Source organism: Emys orbicularis, chromosome 2 (genome assembly GCF_028017835.1).
Source record: "Emys orbicularis isolate rEmyOrb1 chromosome 2, rEmyOrb1.hap1, whole genome shotgun sequence".
Classification (NCBI taxonomy): Eukaryota; Metazoa; Chordata; order Testudines; family Emydidae; genus Emys; species Emys orbicularis.
This window is the reverse complement of record NC_088684.1, coordinates 155,115,203-155,136,674: the sequence shown is the minus strand read 5'-3', so window position 1 is coordinate 155,136,674 and position 21,472 is coordinate 155,115,203. Positions and strand designations below refer to the sequence as shown.

Genomic DNA, 21,472 nt, shown 5'->3' with positions numbered 1-21,472 from the left:
GGATGAAAACAGAGATGGGGGAGGGACAGGGAAGATGTGTGACAGTGATAGCAGCAGATCTGTTCATAGTCTAGCTGTGTGCACAACTTCTTGTTAAAACATTGAGTGAATTTAGTGCTTGTGGAAGGTACCTGATTAACAGCAGATAGATCCATCAAATCAGCTCGCCTGATTTTCCCTTACCTCAGCAAGCTACCTGCAGTTGCCCTGCTGATCCTTACTACCCCCTTCTGTTTCCCTTTAGCTCCCCCTCAAGCCTCTCTCCTATCCACCAAATAATAAAATCTCCCCACCCCATCCGCCTCTCCCCCTCTCGCACCTCCTGCTGCCTTCCTCACTCCCATCCCCTGAGCTCAGCTCCAAACAAAAATGAAAAAAAAATAACTAAGGAACAATCCCAATTTGTACAAAACCACTTCACGCATTGCACAGAACCATTCCATTGGTGATCCTGTTACTGTGACCCGGGCCCTCCCCCACCGCCACGCTTATTGTTTTCTAAATGCACCCACGTGTCATGTGTAAAATAGACTGCAAGTACTTCAAAGCAGGGACAGTCTAGTTTGTTCTGTAAAATGCCTAACATTTGGGTGATTTATAAATACATAACTAACACAAATAATCAGTAATGCTATAGCATCCGCAGGGCAGGCTTCGGTCCACGCTGCCTTATCAATATACACCTCTGCCCCGATATAACGCGATCCAATATAACACAAATTCGGATATAAGGTGGTCAAGCAGTGCTCCGGGGGGGCGGGGCTGCGCACTCCGGTGGATCAAAGCAAGTTCGATATAACGCGGTTTCACCTATAACGCGGTAAGATTTTTTGGCTCCCGAGGACAGCTTTATATCGAGATAGAGGTGTACTTCAAACCTGACCTAGAGCTCCGCTGACTTTTATTTTGATTTTTAAAAATTACAGCTGTAATTTAAAATGTAAGGGGGAAAACAGTGGAAAATCCATAGTGCATATGAAATTCTAAAAGAGAAAAAAATCACTGGGAAAAACCTGCAATGTAAATCAACAGCTCCGCATACACCAAGAATTGGTGTCTGCAACACAGAACTTACAGCCAAAGAACCACAAACATTGGAGATGGAAAAGACCTGGCACGTCATCTGTCCACTCCCTGGGTGCCAGTGCAGGATTATTTTACAGTGTTTTGTTGAGCAGTCTAGTTTTAAATGTCTTCAGCTTCAATGGTTGTTCTACCTCTGTCACTCTGTATTGTGTGCAACACTATGGACCACGTATGAGGATATGAATATAATACCTGCTCTCAAGAATAGCTTGCTCCACACAGGAGGTCTTTTCCTTACAGGACAGTTCCAGCGAATGTTGGCTCATGGCAGATAAGAACTTGAGAATCAGCTTAGTACTTTCTGTCTTACCAGCACCACTTTCACCACTGAAAGACAAAAAAAACATACCACAGTGTTTCTACTTTGACTATGTTCATGGGGGGAAAAAATCCTTGGTCTGGCCTACATCAAGGCACTCACAAGCCAGAGTAAAGGGAGTGATTAGAGAGGGCTGTCAGACCATGACAATCTGAATGAGTGAGATTTAAAACGCTATGAGTATTCAAATGTCTCACTGCAACATAGTGCTAAAAGCATAATAACTCCACGCTTCTACAGCACTTTTCAGCCAGGATCTCAATTTATTAACATATGACAAGCACCCCTTCAACTCCTGTGAGGCACCCTAGGGCTATAGAGATGACATAATACACCACTGCTGAAATGCAGCCACCGCGGAATGGAAAACAGCACAAGGAGGCATGGCCACATAGCTACAGATACGCTAAAAACTGCTGTAAAGCTAATCCAAAATCAGGAGTCTTCTACCAGACTTGGTAAGGCTGCAACATGGTTATTTATAGAAGAATAACCATAGGGGAGGGAGCCCTGGCGTGAAACGGAGCATTAATAAGTGTGTAGGAGGTCATCTATGCATATTTATGGCACTGCATACTTAAATATTATTACGAGTACTGTTCATAAAGATGATGATGATGATGATGATGATACAGGTTTCTTTTAAACAAAGGTTTTTCATGTAGGGGCAGACTCTGAACTTAGTCATACCAGCATAAATCCATAGCAACTCTATGTGCTTTTACCTAGTCCCCACTCATTTTTATTTTATATATAAAAATATTATATGTATACATTATATTTTATTTTAAACAGAATCCAAAAAAACACCTATTGCCTCATATAGCAACTAATCTGATTTGGTACAATTATATGCAAAATTTGTGCCAAAACAAAGGAAAAAGTTAAATGTGCAGAGATTTTGATGTGACATTTAAAGACCCATTGATATTTGAAAAAATAGACCATTTAAAAACAATCAATTCTGATACAAACAGAATATGAAATATTGAATTTCTATTACTAGACCATTTGCCTAAAAACAGTGAGCCAAATTTTGCTTTCCTGTCCAATCCCATTTCCTTCAATAATGTTGCATCTGGGCAGGTTCAGAGCATAATTTAACCAATAATTTAACTGAGCTTATTTCCTAAAAACTCAATTATCTGACTTGCTTACTTCTCACCTGAAGTCATTGGACAAAATTCTGACTTTAAATACATGCACTTAATTCCTATTCACTTTCATGGAAATTGGGCACACGTAGGTCCTGATCCCACCTTCACATTGCAGCCAATGGGAGTTCTGTCATTAACTTCAACGGATGAGAACTGGGCACATATACAATGCACAATTTGGTTACTAAGCAAAAGTGGTGACTGTGGTGCCCTTATGTTATCACAGAGGTTTCTAGTGAGGAGCAAAGAACAGATACAGCCCCAAGAAGCAAACATCAGATTTCCATGCAAGTACACCTCAACAATTAAAAATAAAATAAAAATCAGGGAAGAGAAATCTAGAATATATACACCGCTACCTTGATATAACGCGACCCGATATAACACGAATTCGGATATAACGCGGTAAAGCAGTGCTCCGGGGGGGCGGGGCTGCGCACTCCGGTGGATCAAAGCAAGTTCAATATAACGCGGTTTCACCTATAACGCGGTAAGATTTTTTGGCTCCCGAGGACAGCGTTATATCGAGGTAGAGGTGTATATAAAATGTATCGAGAGATCTGTGTCTAAATGTTTTGCATAGCTTTCCAGAAGGTGTCAGCAACTCTTAAAAATGATTCACAACTTCATATAAGATGTAGTATATTTATTCTGATATGTGCTGGAGTCTCTTCAACCCTAGCATTGTAACAGGCTCTTGGCTGACCTTCATTCATCCATCACACATTTACATTCTATCCAAAATTCTGCAGTACATTTAATTTATTTTGACCTTTTATAACTCTCACGTGATCCTTCTATTACATTGGCACCCTGCGCACATAAGAATTAGCAACAGCACTTCCGGGATTCATTTAAATAGCTTTATATTTCAGTGCCTTTACATTTGCCAGATAAAAACAACAAAATATCCCACTTTACTGATGTATATTTTCCTGCCTGCCCTCTGGGCCAAAATCTTTGGCTGGCATACATCAGCATAGACTCACTGCAGTTATCTGGATATCAGAGCTATGTCAATGTAGGCCAGCTAAGGATCTGGATCGCTCTCCAATTATTAGAGTTGCCATTGCTGTCCTGTGCCATGGGCCAAATTCTGCTCTGACTCACCCCGGTGTGAATCTGAAGTAATTCTACTGAAGCCAATGGAGTCACTCTGGATTTATACTGGGGGTAACTGGGAGCAGCATTTGGCTATACTTTTGTGCTAGTAATGCTTTTAAATTTGGTTTTTAAAGTTTTCTTTCTTCCTATTTCTAATATAGTTGGTACCATGCTTAGTTATGTTTTGCTGCTGCTTTCTTTGCAGCTCTTTGACCCAATGCAAGTTGTATTATTAATAAAAATATGAAAACACACCAAGTACTCCAAACTTTCCATTCATCATTTGCATGACTGCTACAACTCAAACACTTACATTGTGTTGTGGTAGTTCAGTTCTACAAAATCCTCAGGGAAGTAGACTCTTTTTAGTGTGCACTCAACCTTTCAACTAACCTCTCACCCCAAGCATTTTTAAACGCAAAGCCTGTTCCAATCCATTACATTCAGTGCTCTGGATACACGAAGTATGACAGCAGTCTGAGGTCCTCATTTTGGAAATCTTTAATCTTTCTCCATCACTTGTTCCACATGTCGTGCTTTCTGAAGGGCAAAACAGTCTGAACTTTGAACTACTGGAGGGGAAAGAGGATCAGTAAAAGACTTCTCACTCCGAGGGCTTTCATATGCAAAATGACTGAACCAACACACTCTAAATCACTCCTCAGTTCAATCTTTTGGCTTTATAACTTACATGACAGATAAAAAATAAAGCCCCCACAGCAAACATGGCTCTTCAAATGCACTGTTTAATCTTGGTATGTCAGTCTCATAAATAAAGTCTTCCCATTAAAAAGTTCAGATCTTGTCCAAAGAGTAGCTTGTTTTATGTTGATCTTCAATCTGAGCAAAAAAGTTTCAGGCAGTCAGCTGATAATAAAGTGAACGGTCTGATGTTGGATTGTGATGTTGGATTGCTGTTTCCATTTCTTTAGTTGTTTTAGGGTTTGTATTTTTTTAAGCTTTTAATTTTAAAAAATGGAAGAACTACTAACATACGAGGAGAGGAATACACATGGATAAGGCCAGCTAAAAATCAAGCTAAGGTGTTACCCTACATCTGCACTAGGAGAAAGGTCCAGTTTAGGTCTGACTTAGTTAATGTGTTACCTATGCCCGACCTACACTCGACCACTTTTCCTAGTTAAGACAACCGCCCTGCAAGCTGAAAAAGGGAGGATTCCTTTCCCACCCCTGCAGAGATACCCAGAGCCCAGTCCAGCTATTCAGGCTGGGTGCCGGGCCTGGGGTTCGTCTCTCCAAATACAACAGCGGTACGTTATTTTTCAGTCTGTCTGTTGTGTTATAATAGCTAATTGTTTCGAATGAAATGATCCTGTGATGTAAGGTGTAGATTGATACAAAGTTTAAAGCAGTATGAACATGTCTCGGTGTAGTCATCTCTGTACCAAAGGCTTTAAGTATATAAACGGCATCAGTAATATTCAGCCTGGCAGAGCTAAAGGGCCACTTCACACAGTGCCAGTTTCAATGGAGTAATGGAGTCACATGATAATCACAGCTTGCTATGCACATGCTGGATAGCAGTGTTTGCAACATGGCATTAGATCAGTATGTTAGGATACTGCATCATTGTGACTCAGTATTATCGTGTAATAATGCAGCACTGTCTAACAGAAATCGCATAATTACTGTGTCTTTCTGCAACTCCATTTAAAACACTTCCTCAACCTTCCCCTGGCTTTTATGTGGTAAAGATGGCTTTATATTAATAAACACTGGGTTTTATTTTGCAATCGAGTCAGTCCTGGTAACATTACACTCCCATTTTCCTACCTTACCTCTCCAATTAGAGAAAAATTCATAGCATTTAAAAATAATCCCACATATTTGTTTTTAAATTATATTCTGAACATTTGTATTCACAGGAGTCTCTTCAAAAAAATTGTAAAACTGATTAAGTCCACTAGGGGGTGCTTCATGCCTAGACAATTCCAAAAGGTGCTAAATGCCTTTAGTTTATAATGCAGTTCTAACCTCCTATCATTTTAGATACAACGTAACAATGAACAAGAGCAATACATTGGGATTTGAAAGCTGACAACTCACAACTTCATTTTAGCTTAACTTGGGTACAATACTTGTTTTATATCATAGTTTTCAAGACGGAATTTGCTAAGATTTCCTTTGGTGCCTTCTTTTGCAGGCAACATAACTAACACTCTGAATTCAGACATGTGGCAGCTAAGTTCTGCTTCTCATTATCATTTTCAAACATCAGAGCTAACCTGCCCAATAAAACTGACAAAACTAATCACTCCAATATCTTTCAATTCTAAACAAATAAACCAGGCATGGCCAAGGTTTTTAAAAGTGACTAGTCATTTTGAACACATCAATTTTTGCATAACCTGAATGAGACGCCTCAACGGAGCCTGATTTTCAGAGGGTGTCAAAGGATAACTGGCCACTTGGAGGGGACATGGGGCCAGCCACACCTGTGCCATAAGTAATTAGCTGCTTCCCAGCCTGAAGATTCGGGACTAAGGAGGGTCACGTGATAGCTTAAGAAACACCTGGGCCTTATAAAAGGGCCTAGAGACCAGTCTGTGTGCTGGAACCACAGGGAGCGGGGTCGGCTTCTATGGCAGGTCCTGAGCCAGGGTCTGCAGGAGGTGGGTTACTCCAGAAGAACCATTTCGGGGGCCCAGTGCTCTCTAGTGGAACAGGCAAGGATGCCAGGAAGAGAGCTCAGCAGGGTGTGAGAACACAGTACACCCAGGGGCTGAAGGCTCTATCCCAGAGCCATAAACACTCTCACAGGTAGCCCAGAAAGGGGCTGGGAATAGACCCGAGAGGATGGGCTGAAGAAAAGCCCCCAAAGAGCAGAAAAACATTTTTGTTTGTTGGGATTTTTAGTTTGAATTTCTTGTTCTGTGACTTGGCTAGAGGGTTAAGTCACAACTCCAGCACAGACCCATGTCTGGGAAGCCGAGGAGAATAACCTCAGGAAAGGAAACTGGGAAAGGGAGTGTTCAGCCACATCATACTCAGCCAGCAGGGAGCTTCTATGGGGCAGCCATGTCCCCACAAACAGTGGGGTTTTAGCGCTTTCTGAAAATCAGGCCCCTTCAAGGTCTCAAGTCTGCCACCCAAAACTGAGATGGCCAAAAACATGCCATGTTTAAAAGTCTTGGCCCATGTTATTAGTCTGCTCAGACTGACTCTCAGCCTAAATAAATAGATGAATCATTTCATATCAGAGAAACTGGCATTGATTTTCTTTGATTCTTTTTAATTATAGCTATGAGCACAATTTCCTTTTAAATTTTGTAAAAGTGAAACCTACCCTTATAAAGTTGTGTTGCAGTATTTGTCCAAAACGTAGCATTTTACAAATGCTAACCAACTGCTTTGGGCCAGGCCTGCAGAAAATTGTTGTAAGGATAGAAGTTGTGAATGTGAAATTTTCCCAAATGATGTTTTGCCTGCACTGTGGCTCAACAGACCCAGCAGGCTCCTGGAACTTGGCAGGCCTGTGTTCTATTCCGGCTGTGCCACCAGCCTGCCGGGTGATCTTGGATAAGTCACTTCTTTGTACTTTCGTGTCCCCATTTGTAAAATGGCAGTACTATTACTTACTGCTTCTGTAAACTGCTTTAAGATCTAAGGATAAAAAATGCTATATAAAAATTAGGTATTGCTATTATTATTGGTGTGATCCCTAAGAACCTCTCCATGCCAACTGGCAAAGGACTCACGGTTTTGTATCAGGCCTGAGTCACTCACTGCACCTAGCACAGTGCTTCACAGTATTCACCCAAAAAGGGTTGTGCAAAGTGTCCAATGGAAGCTTACGTCGTACTAATCTTCCTGGTCATTGTGTGATGTAGGTATGGGTGACATTTAAGAATTTGTATGTATGTATGGAACATATATTTAGAATCTGTGTCCATGGCAGGTTGACAAGCAGGTTTTGCCAGACAATGGGATGTGGAATCACCTATCTCACTAGGTCTCTGACGTAAATTAAGCATTGTAAACCCAACACAAAACAAGCCCTATTTGCATGTAAAGTCAACAGGAAAACAGGCTGATGGGGGGGAGGATGTGAACTCAACAGGGGAGCACATACTACCAGAGTCTGACTTCGGGGCATAAGAAGGCAACATGACCCCTCTTTTATCCTGCACCTGAGGGGATAACCAGGCAATGCGGTTACATCCATGAAAACAGGATCTCAGCCAACCTGGACTGAAGCGCTGCAGAAAAGGCTTAGGTGAGATAAGTCGGCTTTCAACAAGGATTGTAGCCTGTTAAATTATTTTTTAGTCTCAAAAAGGCGTGTTATACTTTTATTTCTAACCTGTTGTTCTTGTTATCCTTGCTCACTATCTCTTAAATCTTAACCTTTGATTTGTTTTCACTATAAGTAGATTACAGCGCTGTGTTGTTAGATTGATTCAACTGAGTATCAGCTCCAAACAAGCTGGTGTGTTTATACTATTCCTTGGAAGCAGCAAACCTGGTAACTACCATGAGTGTCTGTGACAGGGGAATGCTCTTCAAGGGTGCTTGGGGTTCCCCTGTTAACTTACAAAGCAGAGTAGGACAGGTAGAGTCCTGAGGAGAGTGCATGAGTGGTTGAAAGGCTGGTGCTGTTCAGGCGCTGACACTCAGCTACCACACGAAAGACTCCCTCATGCTGGAGGTGGGGGGAGACAAGGTTACACTCGGTCCTGGGCACCCAAAGAAAGTGTCACAGTTGGGCATGATTCTGATCGCCCCCTCAGCTATTATACAGGAAGTCTTCCCCTGTGTCTTAGATAGAGGTCCCAGTAGCACACCTCTTCCAAACAATTTGCATAGTTATCAGGCCAGATGTTAACCAAACCATTAGCTGGACCCATGGCAGAGCACGCACACAACCAAATGAAAGAGAGCAGTGAACAAGAAAAATGAAATGAATCAACACAAATCAATCAACAGAGACAAGATTTGAGACACATTTGTTTAAAAGTCAGCTGAACAAGTAAATTAACCAGGTTTGTCACAAACACTGGTGATGCTAGTGGGGATAATGCATTCAAAATGGTTAAACCGTTGACTTACCATGTTTCCACTGTATCTGGCATCAAACCAATTATTGCCAATATGAATACAATGCCAATATAACGTAGGTCATCCTTCATCAACTCTTTTATGAAGCCAAGTAATTACTGTGACTGATGTAAAAGGATTTCCCACTGTCTCAGTCTGTAAGCCAGACGTATTTGATGGAGTGTAGGATTTTGTCCCATGCCCATGTCTTTCTGGCAAAAGCCCTTCCCTGCCCCTCACTATTTAAAAGTTTATTAGATAATATTTGAAAAATAAACGATAAAGAAAATTTGAAGCGTCAGTTATTGGTCATTGGGGTAACATACAGCGTATAGGGGGATGTTAGTATTTTGGTGTTGGGCAGCACACATAATATATACAGACTGCAATGTCCCCAATGGGGGGGGTAAACGGTGGGTGGGACCAAGATACAGCCGACAAGCGGTGAGGGTCCATCACTCATACAGAAAGTAGAGACAGTCATGGGTATAAGTAAGTGGGCTGGGTAATGGGGATGGGGTGACCCTCAGGTGGTGGGATTCAGTTAGGTTCGGTGGGTTCAGGGCTCAGGGGATAAAGTCCAGCAGGGGGGGGTTATAGGTCTCCCCGGCTTACTCCCGGTATTGGCGGTGACCGGTGATGTGCTCTGTGTAGATGTCCCGAGACCAACGAACAGTGTCCGAGACCATTAGGCGTCTCATGAGCCGCGCGTAATGACGGCCTACCCCACAGGTCCTCAGCACATGTTCGTTACATGGGTCCCAGGCACCCAGGGCCCCAAAGAGCAGAGCGTCGGTGTGCACCTCGTAGCCCTTTGTCCGGAGGGTGTCAGCCAGGGGGCGTACTTTTCGAGCTTGCGGGCTCGGGCTTCACGGAAGGCCGGGGTCCTGTTCTCGAATGGAATCGTTACGTCGACCAGGATGATCTTTTTTCCAACCTCGTCCGTGACGACGATGTCTGGGCGCAGCAGACTGTTGGTGCCTGGGACGGCGCGGTTGACGGTGACCTCTCCCAGGCGCGGGTCGATGGCCTTCACTAGGCGGTCCTGGACGGTGTTGTGGCACAGCTGCCAGGCTCTGGCATGGGGCTTGCAGCAGCATAGGACGTGGGGCAGGGTTTCGGCGACGTACCCGCACTTCCTGCAGCGTTTGTCCCGGTTCCCGTGGCGGATGGCTCCGTTGAGGGGGACGCAATTCAGCCAGGCGCGGTGTATGAACCGCCAGTCGGCGAACCGGGTGAAGCTGCCCGTGGGGAGGAAGTGGTTGCTGGAGTCCCACTTACTGGTCACCTCGAAGGCCTTACCCTGGTCCAGTTTTTAATTCAGGGTGTCCACGTAGAGCGCATGGACGGCGGCCTTCAGGGATCTCTTCAGCACGCCTCTGGCTCCGGGGGTGACGATGGTGTTGTCCTCCGTTCCGATCTGTGGTATCAGGACTCCCAGCTCCTGCCGTTCCTCACTCCATTCCCAGTGGCAGCCCAGTCGCTTCCCCAGTCGGCGCGTGGCGTTGCGGGCGCGGGACCACAGTGAGGCGAGATCGCCCCTGTCCCGGGCGAATTCGCCGTCCAGGGAGCCGCTCAGAAAGGTGGCCACATCTCGGTCGGAGGGAGGTCTGCCGATTCGTTTCTCGGTGGCGGCGTGCAGGGCGGTCGTCGCGACGTTCTTCACCTTGGAGTCCGGGCACGTCAGGAGGCGGAAGGCGTGCGTGACGACCGCGATGTCGCACAGGTCTCCCATACGGGGGACGTTGGCACCACCGTGCCTGTGCTTGATGTATACGAGCTCATTGCTGGCTCTCTGGGGCAGGGACAGCCATTTCTTGACCAGCTGCCGGATAATACTCTATAGTAACTGCTCACCTATACTGACTCTTTTCACCAGTGCTGTGGTTCCTAGTTACGACAAAACCCAGCATTCCTCTCAGGGGCATATGAAGAGCTGGAAGAAAGGTGCCTCTTGTCTCAACATAAAAGAGCATGGAACAGGATTAATAAATAGTGGACGTCATACCAGTAGCCACTACGCTGGTTCCACAGGTGGCTTCACATCCCAAGTTTCAGAGCAAACTGGCTGTATTCAAACAGTTTTCTGATAGTATGCCATGAAATCATCTGACTCCAGCCTGGTTTCATATACAGTGACAGAGACCTTTTTGTATATTATTGCTTTAAGAGGTGCCATCTGGACTCAACATTACACAGTCATGATATACAGTCCAAAGAGAAATGGGATTCTCTCAGCCCATGTTTGAAACATGCAGTCAGCCAAACTGGCGCTGTTACTAGCGTTTGTGTGGGAGGGGGGTGCTGGGATTGGTATTTAAGAGCTTTTTAGTGACATTTAAGGTACAACATAATTCAATCTGGTTTACATTCCCAGCAAGAGCATGGCTCTGAATTACAAGTGCCAGATCATGCCCTTCACAAGAAAAACCAACACTGCTGATCAGTATCCTCTTATGTGGGAAAACCTCTGCTGACGGGAGGGAAATGATGCCACAGAGTGGCTTTCACTTGGCCACATCCCCTCTAAACCCAGCCATGCCCCTTACAATAGTAGAGCCCCACACTTGTCGAAGGGCTTTTCGTGGAGTTGGAGGGAGGAAAGATGCTGTCTGAGCCTCAAACCTCCTCTCTAACAAAAACTGGAACCTTTTCGTTTCCAGAGACCATGGTCAGGCCCCGTGGTATCTTACTTGTCTGAACCATCCCCCACCTCCAACGTATTGGTCAGGCAGCCTCTCTTTTGGATTAGGAGTGATATGCATCCATTTCCAGGGCCCATCCTGGAAGGGGGACCTGTCTTTTTCAACTGATCTTTTTCCACAGCTTAGCCTAGGAATCATTTTTGTTTCAAAAGGTTATTTTCCTCTAAGAAAGTGAGCAAGATAGGATAGAGAGAGAGGAAGAAATCCAATGACCTGTAAGCTTTAATACTTCTTCTTCAGAGGAGGTTACATCAGCAGTTTACATTAATCTCAAGGAAAGCTGTGTTTTCTCATGGATAGAGCAGAGGAAAATCAAAACTCCAGGGTTCTATTCCCCACTCTGCTACTGTGTAACTTCAGTGGTGATCCCGGACAAGTCTTTTGACTTTACTATGTCTTCGTTTTTCCCTCTACAAGATGAATAAGCTACTTACTTACATTACAAGGTTGTGAGGCTTAATTAATGAGGGCTCGGTCATGAGCCCAGCTGGACAGAGGATGTAAGGGGGGGGTGAGGAGCCTCTTGCTCCTGCATGCAGGCTATCCATATCACTAAACCCTGTGAAGAGTGGGGAAGCAGCTGCCACCAGGCTGCTGCTCCCCATCCTGCGTAGATGTGTGGAGAATGGGCAAGCAGAGGCACGGAGTAGGCGGAGCCTTAGCTTCACCCTCAGTCAGCAGGGGAAGTAATCTGCCTCAAGGAAAGAGCTGGCTCACTGAACTTCTCCCATGCAACAAGGGGGAAGCAGGGGCTGAACTGCAACTGAGCGCTACTGAAGTGCCAGCTGCAGTTCTGAACACCAGCAAACAGCAGACCACAGGGGAAGCTATTACATCTCCATCAAACTAAAGCATAATCAGGTTAAACAATAGGAGAAACAAGAAAAATTAATTACACTGAATTAAATAGCCAATGAGTTGGGAGGACTTCACTATTATTATTTATAGGTTCCCTGACATTCTTTTTTTGATGGATGCAATTTTCAAGACTAGTGATGATAAATTATCAGGCTGCACAGTGAAGCAGAAGCCAGTGGAAAAAGTGAAGCATTTAGAGCGAAATAACGAAGTAAGTGAACAGTCAAAAGTGTGTGGAGTTCAGACATCTTTTCATTAAATGACTGCAGGGCATATATAAGCAAAACATGCCTTGTCTTTCAAGGGCTGATTAGGATCACGTAGTAATTCTACATCTGCACACATCTAATGATTAATGAGGTTAGGGGAAAGGGTCAGAGCATGCTCTTCCTCTGTGCTTTTCCCCCCAGCATTCCAAGCATTCATTTTCAATTTACCTTTAAAGTTCAGCAGTAGGACTAGGAATAATGAATGCAGTAGCCACTTACCTGATGAGAACACACTGGTTGTCATGACGTTTCCATAGGCAGCGGTAGCACTCGTTAGCGACAGCAAAGATATGAGGTGGAATTTCCCCCATGTGGTGCTTGCTGTATTGCTCTACTGCAGTGCGGTCATAGAGTCCCGGAATGGTCTTGTAGGGGTTCACAGAGGCAACAATGGAGCCGATATAGGTCTGCAAAGGCACACAAAACAGGATCCCTGGGTTAACTATGTATGTTAAGGATCTACAGGGAGTTCTTTGGAGACAGAAAGAGCAACTTACCCTATGTTTGCAAATGCCTAGCACATGGCAGGGGCACTATCTGATACAGGTGTACAGTATGTTGTCTGTGTCTTGCTCTGATACTAGCAGCAGCCTGTTAAACATTTCCACTTGCCTTGCACATTTGGGCATCATTTAACTGCATGCAAATGTCAACAAAGACTAATAAAAGCTTGTTTCACACACACTTTTGGAGAGCTAAAATCTCATCTGTTAACATTTTATGCTACGCATGGGTCCGTAAAACAGTTGGAGGACTCAGCTGAACTGTCCATAGCAACAAAATCCCGCAACCATACTGGGAGAGAAGCATCTCTTGCTGTGCCAGTCACCCCATTGGCCTGGAGCGGCGAACCGCAGCCAGTGGGAGCTGCGATTGGCCGAACCTGTGGACGTGGCAGGTAAACAAACCGGCCCCTGGCGGGCCGCGGGCCAAAGGTTGTCGATCCCTGGTCTAATGCATATTTTAGACAGGAATGTGCATCCTGATTCCAATTGCAATTAAACCTATCCATACACACATGCATGCGCTTGCACACACATACACACACACACACACACACACACACACACACACATAAAATGAAGAGCTATGGAGGACACTTTCCTCCCAACTGACAGAGCAAAGAGGAGGCCACTTGTCAGTGAGCAGGCCCCTCAAATAAAGCTGAGTTAAAATGGGCAGGAGCATTTCACCCCATCCGGGGAGCTGCTTCATTTATAATATATTTCTGGAGCAGGTACTCACTCATTGTTGAGCGCGATATTCTGATTTACATTTTGCTAGTCATTGGTTTGAGGGATGTTTAGAAATTAGATTCAGGGGCCAAATTCCTGTTTTCAAAGGAGGTGGTCTGGACGGGCACTGGTGTAAGAGAAGAATTGGGCCCAGGACACTTAGAAAGTATCTGTACTCACCTTTTGCATAGCAAGGCCCTGATCCTGCATTAAGCACCTCATGAGCAGATCTGTGTCTACATGAAGTCAACAGGAGGCTACCTGTGTGGAGCTCATTGCAGAGTTGGGACCTTATTTCTATTAATTCAGTGCCTGACTTGGGAAAGATTAAAAAAGTGCTGCTCTGTTGCTACCTTCCCCACCAGCCTCACACTACATGCCCCAGGAGCGTAGCCTCAGGCTCTTTGGTCCCTTCAATTCCCCTTTCTAATAAGCTTTGAAAACATGATTCAATTTAATAAAATGTACTAACCTAAGTTTCCCTTTCCCAAGGTCTGCTCTGTACATCCTTACATTTTCTTGTTCTTTCCTTCATCCCCTCCCATCTCACCCTAGTACTCACATTCCTTACCTCAAGCTCTTCTTAGTATGTGCTCTCCTTCCCCATTGTTCTCTTGCACTTGTATTTCCCTCTCCCTCAATCCTTTTGTCTTCATTTTTATAGTGGGCCTAATAAAAGCAGATGCTTTGAGCTTCTGTTTTCTAATGTCACTAGAATGTCCTTGGTGTTATGACAGCTTTATTATGCATTGTTAGGGGAACAATATTCCACATTATAACCTGTGGATATTTTACAAATCTGTGTACTTATAATCTGTTGGTTTTACAAAAATTCCCATGCTGTGCAATGGCCATTAGGGAACATGACATCTAGAGGAAAGGCACAATCTAAATGTAAGATAATAACATTAGTCATGTTACAGAATTGCATTAACATCACTGTAATCTACTGGGGGCATCCCCTCTAGGATTTTGGAATAACCAAGGAGGAAATGTCCCCTGGAGAATCTCCCCTAGGTTTTATACAGATTCCAGCATAGGTTGGTATAGGCAAGATTTTCAGCTATTAGTACGCATTGCGTGAATACAGTACAGACAATCAATAACGCTCACAGCTATGCACGTAGTTCCGTATCACATTATTGAGTCTCAGTGTTTGATTTAAGGAGACCCCATGTAACCACATCAATACTAATCTGACTTTTATGGAATATAAACATGCACCCGAAACCTCTCCCACGACCAAAAATGTAACAACAAAATAAAAGAACATTCCATCCCGGTCTCATGACAAATCAGAAGCCAAGACCATTTGTTTCAGAGGAGCACTGCTAGAATCTCTGCAATGGACAATTCTGCAAGAGTTTGGCCACATGGGAAGTTTCATCCTAACCCCAGTTAGTTAGCAGCTGATTTATGCCCTTAAGCATGAGAGGTTATATCCCTTGTTGTGAGGATCTGAGGTCTGGGTCTGCAAACTCTGGGGCAGCTGCCATGTCCACGCTGTCACCTGACAGCTCCGGGGAAACAGGGAACTCCAGTCTATGAGCACTATGGGTTCAAGCAGCACTGGATGTCCCACCCACGGAGGCCCAGACTGGCTCAGGCATGCTATTTAAGGCCTAGGGAAAGCACCTGCAGTGAAGACTGTCTGTGCAACTAGGCGGGGACCCTGGTTTGTTGCTGCAAACAGACCCTGCTACGCTGCTCTTGATACCTTACCTTGTTCCTGGTTCCAGCCCTGCTCCTGATACCTAGCCTCAAGTCTGGTCCCAGCTCCTGGCCCCTTGTCCTGCCTCTGTTCCCCTAATCCTACTTTGGCTGGCTCACTTGGCGCCTATCCACTGCAGCTCATCTATCTCAACTCTGACCTGATCCTATGCTGTGACACTAGTACAGACTTCTGCCTCTGGCCTTGAGCAGATAGACTGAACAAAGGCCACATTATCGAGCCCCCTCCAACCCAGGCCTTGACCTGTGCCCAGTAGCCGAGATCCTGATACTTATAATTTTTATCCCATCTAATATAACCGTGGATGTTTTCATTACCCACATAATCTAAATGGTATGGAGCAGAACAACTATGAGCTTGTGTCCTAGTTTAGGACTCAACTTTCTGGCCCGCATGGGAACTACACTAACTGAATCACAATAAGCAAAATTAGAAATGACACAGCCCTTTCCTTGGTGGCAGGTTTGCTAATGCTGTGTGTGCATATGTGAATGTGTTGGTGAATAAGATTGTGGGGGGTGGGGGTGCACGTGCAAAAAAGTAGGAGCAGAATTTTTTATTACATGGGTTTAACATCAATAATCCTATGTCTACGCCAACCCTCATTTGTATCGTAAACTGAAGCAGTCAATAGTCAAAAATATGTATTAACTGCTTCATTATGCTAATACCATGCAGCAATGGTTCAGACAAAGGCAGTTCCAGAAGGAAAGCACTTCTCACTAAATGCCTGTCATTTCCCCTTTGCTGAAATCAGAATGAATTCCATTTTCTGCTGATTTCCTGAAACTCCTAATTGGACTTTGAAAATTAAGAGTTAACTTCCTTTGATCTATACATTCCAAGGGAATAACGAACGGGACAGCTTTTACATTTGCCAGTGGTCTAACAAGCACACAGGATTTCACGTTTCTGAAAAGGTTAAAGGATGTTTCAAAGAAACATAGTTAAAGGAGCTTCCACTCTCCTAGCCTCCAGCATAAGCCCAAGTTTCATAAATCAGTGAAAACATCTTGGATGGGAAAACTTATATTCACTTGTCTGTCGTTCCCATTACACAACCACCGTCCAAATAAAAGACTTAGGCCAACAGCTTCCATGCAACCCCCCACTGCAGATCCCCACAGAATTGCTGAGAGTTATTATAGAGACCCTGCAGTGCCACTGAGAGCAAGAAGTAACAAAACCAAGAACAATAATTCATTCTTTTTAGATGTCTGCTACGAATCTATTTAATAATGTGGTTTACAATACAAAACAGTCAGAAAATAGTACATAGCACAATGCAGCCCAAATCCTAATAGGAGGCTTTGATACTACTGCAATATAAATGTTAAACAACAATAATTAATAATAATAATTAATAAATCAAAAAGGAGTCTGTCCATTTAAAAGGAGAAGATAATTGGGTTTGCTTCTTTATAACTCAGAAAGAGGGAATTAGTATTTTTTGATATTTGTAAAAAAGGTCTTTTTACATTAGCTCCTTTCTAGCCCAGAAGGCTTTATGAAGACTGATGAACAAGAGTCAAGAAAGGGAAAGTTGAGCACCTAAGGGAAGAAGGGATTTTTAGTTGGTGTTTAAAACACTTTTATTGTTTGTTTCTTTTTGTTTTTGCTAACATTTAATTTCAGTGACCAATTAACACCTTGGAGAAAGGAAACCTTTGTTAAAGACTCAACACCCAAGTCCTTCAGCTAATGTGTTAGAGTTCACAGTAAGATTAAGGCCTGGTCTACACTACGACTTTAATTCGGATTTAGCTGCTTTAATTCGAATTAACGCTTGACCCGTCCACACAACGAAGCCATTTAATTCGAATTAAAGAGCCCTTTAATTCGATTTCTGTACTCCTCCTCGACGAGAGGAGTAGCGTCAAAATCGGTATTGTTAATCCGAATTAAGGTTAGTGTGGCCGCAATTCGATGTTATTGGCAATTAGATGTTATTGGCTACCCACAATGCAACGCTCTGGAAATCGATGCTACTACGGTAGCTTGGACGCACACCACCGAATTAATGGTGCCTAGTGTGGCCGAATACATTCGAATTTATAAAATCGGTTTCCTAAATTCGAATTATATAAATTCGGATTAATCCTGTAGTGTAGACATACCCTATGTCCTCCAGCAAAACCAGGGAAGATCAGAGTGGACATGCCTGATATGTCTAAGGACTTGCCTACCCAAAAAAAATGTTAACTCAGGGTGTGATTTTCAACATTAGTCAAAATGGTGCAAAAAGCTGGGTGGACACTTTGTCTTGTTTAAGATTAAGATTGATTAGAAATCGGTTTGCAACAGTGTAACTAACTCAGTTTAAGAATCTATTTAAGTTTTAAAAAGGGCAACTTTCTCATGCAGAATAAACCTTTGGTTAGAAAAGCAGACAAAAAATTAAACACTTCAGAAAACCTTTCAGCCTTTCTATACACATAGAGCCACAAAGAAGGGTAAGTCCAACTTTAAACTTTGTTGCTTCTATAGCCTGAGCTCCTTGCACACCTGCATTGCCCGCCCCCGCAAACTCCCAGTGCACCACCCTTCCAACCCAGCACCTATTTCAGGGACTCCCCTCCCCACCTCCTCATGAGAGTGGCTCCTGTGTGCCCCTCATTCCCCTCCTGTTCCCCCCCAGGCGTGCTGGAACAATTTGTATAGCGGTGGTGCTGAGAGCCATTGAACCAAACTGTAAACCCTGAATATGATGGAAAGCACTTCAAGCCAGGGGGTGTGGCAGCACCCCCAGCACCTATGGTTCCCCCATTCTCACCCCAGACAGGGAGTCCATGTGTACCCATTACTCCCCATTTTCCCTCACCATACTGCTATAGCTACACTGGCAAAGCCTCCTAGTGTAGACACAGATTATACTGGCAAATTATGCCAGTGATTTTTTCAACACTCATAACTGACCCATCAATGTCGGCAAAACTTTTAAGCATAGAGCAGGCCTTAGACCAGTGGTTTTCAAAAAAAAAAAAAAAAAAAAAAGTCTGGCGACCCAGTTGAAGAAAACTGTTAATGCCCGCAACCCAAAGGAGCTGGGGATGAGGGGTTTGGAGTGTGGGAGCGGGTCAGGGCTCTGGCCTGGAGGTGCAGGCTCTGGGGTGGGGCCGGGGATGAGGGCTTTGGGGTGCAGGAGGGGGCTCTGGGTTTGGGGAGGACTCAGGGCTGGGGCAGGGGGTTGGGGTATGGGAGGGGGTCAGGGCTCTGGGCTGGGGGTGCAGGCTCTGATGTGGGGCCAGGGATGACAGGTTTGGGGTGCAGGAAGGGGCTCCGGGTTTGGGAGGGCTCAGAGCTGGGGATTGGGGTGCGGGCTTACCTCAGGCGGCTCCCGGTCAACGGTGCAGCAGAGGTGCTAAGGCAGGCTTCCTGCCTGTCCTGGCCCCGCAGACCATGCTGCTTCCAGCACCGCCAGCACCCCCCCCCCCCCAGCTCCCATTGGCTGGGAACTGGCCAATGGGAGTGTGGAGCTGGTGCTCGGGGTGGGGGCAGCACACGGAGCCTGGTGGCCCCCCCGCCTAAGAGCCGGACCTGCTGCAGGCCGCACCCGGGGCGCAGCGCAGTGTCAGAACAGGTAGGGACTAGCTTGCCTTAGCCGGGCAGCACCGATAACAACAGCCCGGTCGGCGGTGCTGACCAGAGCCACCGCGACCCAGTACTGCAGAGGTGGGCAAACTACGGCCTGCGGGCCACATCCAGCCAGTGGGACCGTCCTGCCCAGCCCTTGAGCTCCCGGCCAGGGAGGCTAGCCCCCAGCCCCTCCCCTGCTGGTGCCCCCCCGCCAGCGCTCTGGGCGGCGGGGCTGCGAGCTCCTGCTGGGCAGCGCGGCGGCGTGGCTGGCTCTGGCCGGGCAGCGCGGCTGCCAGTCCTGCTCTCTGAGTGGCATGGTAAGGGGGCAGGGGAGTTGGGTAAGGGGCAGGGAGTCCCGGGGGGCAGTCAGGGGACGGGGAAAGGGGGAGTTGGATAGGGGGTGAGATCCTGGGGGGGCAGGTAGGGGCGGGGGTCCCGGGAGGGGGCGGTCAGGGAACAAGGAGCAGGGGGGGTTGGATGGGTCAGAGGTTCTGAGGGGGGCAGTCAGGGGGCGGGAAGTGGGAGGGAGCGGATAGGGGGTGGGGACCAGGTTGTTTGGGGAGGCACAGCCTTCCCTACCCGGCCCTCCATACAGTTTTGGAACCCCGATGTGGCCCTCAAGCCAAAAAGTTTGCCCACCCCTGCAGTACTGTGTCATGACCCGCAGTTTGAAAACCACTGCCTTAGACCTTGCTTTTCTTGGCCAAATACCCCTCTTCAGGTCACAATATGCAGATCATACATATGAACATATTCATCTTCACTGTGAAAAAGAGAGCATCTTACATACGTTTCTAAAGACATTTTTCCAAACTATTTCTTAAGTAACTCCACTGACCTCACTGGGATGAATTTGGCTCTCTGTGTCCTGAAGAGTGTACAGAAAGTGCAGTACACTATTTTTTTTAAAAGGGCATTTAGCAAGATGTCTTGTTGAGTCTTTAAACAATGTTATCCACTGGAATCCCCTGCATAGCTGGGGCACTCAGTACCTAACCTTGTACTGCCCTCACCATTTATACAACTTTTACACTTCACCTTTAAACTAACGTATACATTAAAAGATTGGCCTCGGTCATGTTCAGTGATAGCACTAAAGGACTTAACAGTCTGAAATGCCACAAATAGCTGCCAGGCTTCTTTGTGTCCATTTTCAATCTGAAACTTCAGGGATTCAAAAAACAAATCCCGGGAACAGAAAAGCTTGCTGAATGCCGTGATGTCTCCTCAACTGTTTCTTAGGGTATGTGTCTTTAACCAGCTGCGTAATTGCGGCACCAGCACTGGGAGAGGGTTCTCCCAGCACTGTAAAAAAACCCACCCCCATGAGGGGAGTAACTCCCAGCATTAGTGCACTGTCTACACTGCCACTTTACAGCGCTGAAACTTGCATCGCTCAGGGGGGTGTTTTTTCACACCCCTGAGCAAGACAGTTGCAGCGCTGTAAAGTGGCAGTGTAGACAAGGCCTTAAATTTTTCCAGGTAAAAGGGGTTAACATTGCCTAGAAAAGAAAGCAAGAAAAACAAAGTCAAGTAGGTCAACAATGAAACACGTTAGCACAAAAGGCAAAACAAATTGCGACTGCATTTTGGCATATTCTTTCTCTCTCTCTCTCTCTCTCTCTCTCTTTTTTTTTTTTTTTTTGGCCCATCACAAACAGCAATATTTAATGCTCTTGCACATGCTACTGGTTTGATTTACAGATGCTGTGGTAAGTATGTCCTGTATTTCAGCTTGTCTCATACTAATTTGGACAGGACGGAGTCCAGTTTACTGCCTAAATTATAAGCTAAATGTCTGATGCCAAGCTTCTTTCTTAGAAGCCATAGTTTAGCACATCAATTTGATTATAAGTTAAGAAGTTTTCAACCAGTCGAGCCATTTCTGTTATGGAAATGTCATACCCTGTAATCATGCTTATGCATGGGCTTTTGTAGGCTTTACCATGTGCATTCAGCTCAACGTGTTTCAAACAATCCATACAAACACAAATCTGGGTTGCTTCAGGGTATCGAAGTGTTTATTGTTAAATACAGCAAAAAATATTTTTCTGTTTTTCTTTTCATTGGGCCAGTGCCAGCAATGGTTGCAAAACACATGCGCGCGCACGCACACAGAAACAGAGTATAATACTACAATTAGGGGAAAGCTAGTATCCACAGGAGTCCACGCTTTTTTAGGAGCCAGAACAAGATTAAAGAATTCACCACCAGATGAAATAAGATTGATCAGCTCTCCCCATTCAGAACTAAATGCAAAATACCCCCCTCCTTAACTTAGCTTTCCCATAACCCTCCTCTCAGATAAATCAGCATTCTTGCATATTAGGCTGTACTTTTTGCTCCGCTCTGGCCACTCAGTGGCATATACTG

The 21,472-nt window shown here is 45.1% G+C and overlaps 1 protein-coding gene across 1 annotated transcript in view; it reads right to left on the bottom strand.

Annotated features, from left to right (window-relative positions):
• The window catches only part of MYO10 (myosin X), a 184,829-nt gene that overhangs the window by 91,474 nt on the left and 71,883 nt on the right, over positions 1 to 21,472 (bottom strand). Inside the window, exons 3-4 of the mRNA XM_065397764.1 lie at positions 12,776 to 12,963; positions 1,279 to 1,413 (exon numbers count right to left, since the gene is read on the bottom strand). Of these exons, the coding sequence (XP_065253836.1) occupies positions 1,279 to 1,413; positions 12,776 to 12,963 (323 nt within the window). The remainder of the gene's footprint in view (positions 1 to 1,278; positions 1,414 to 12,775; positions 12,964 to 21,472) is intronic.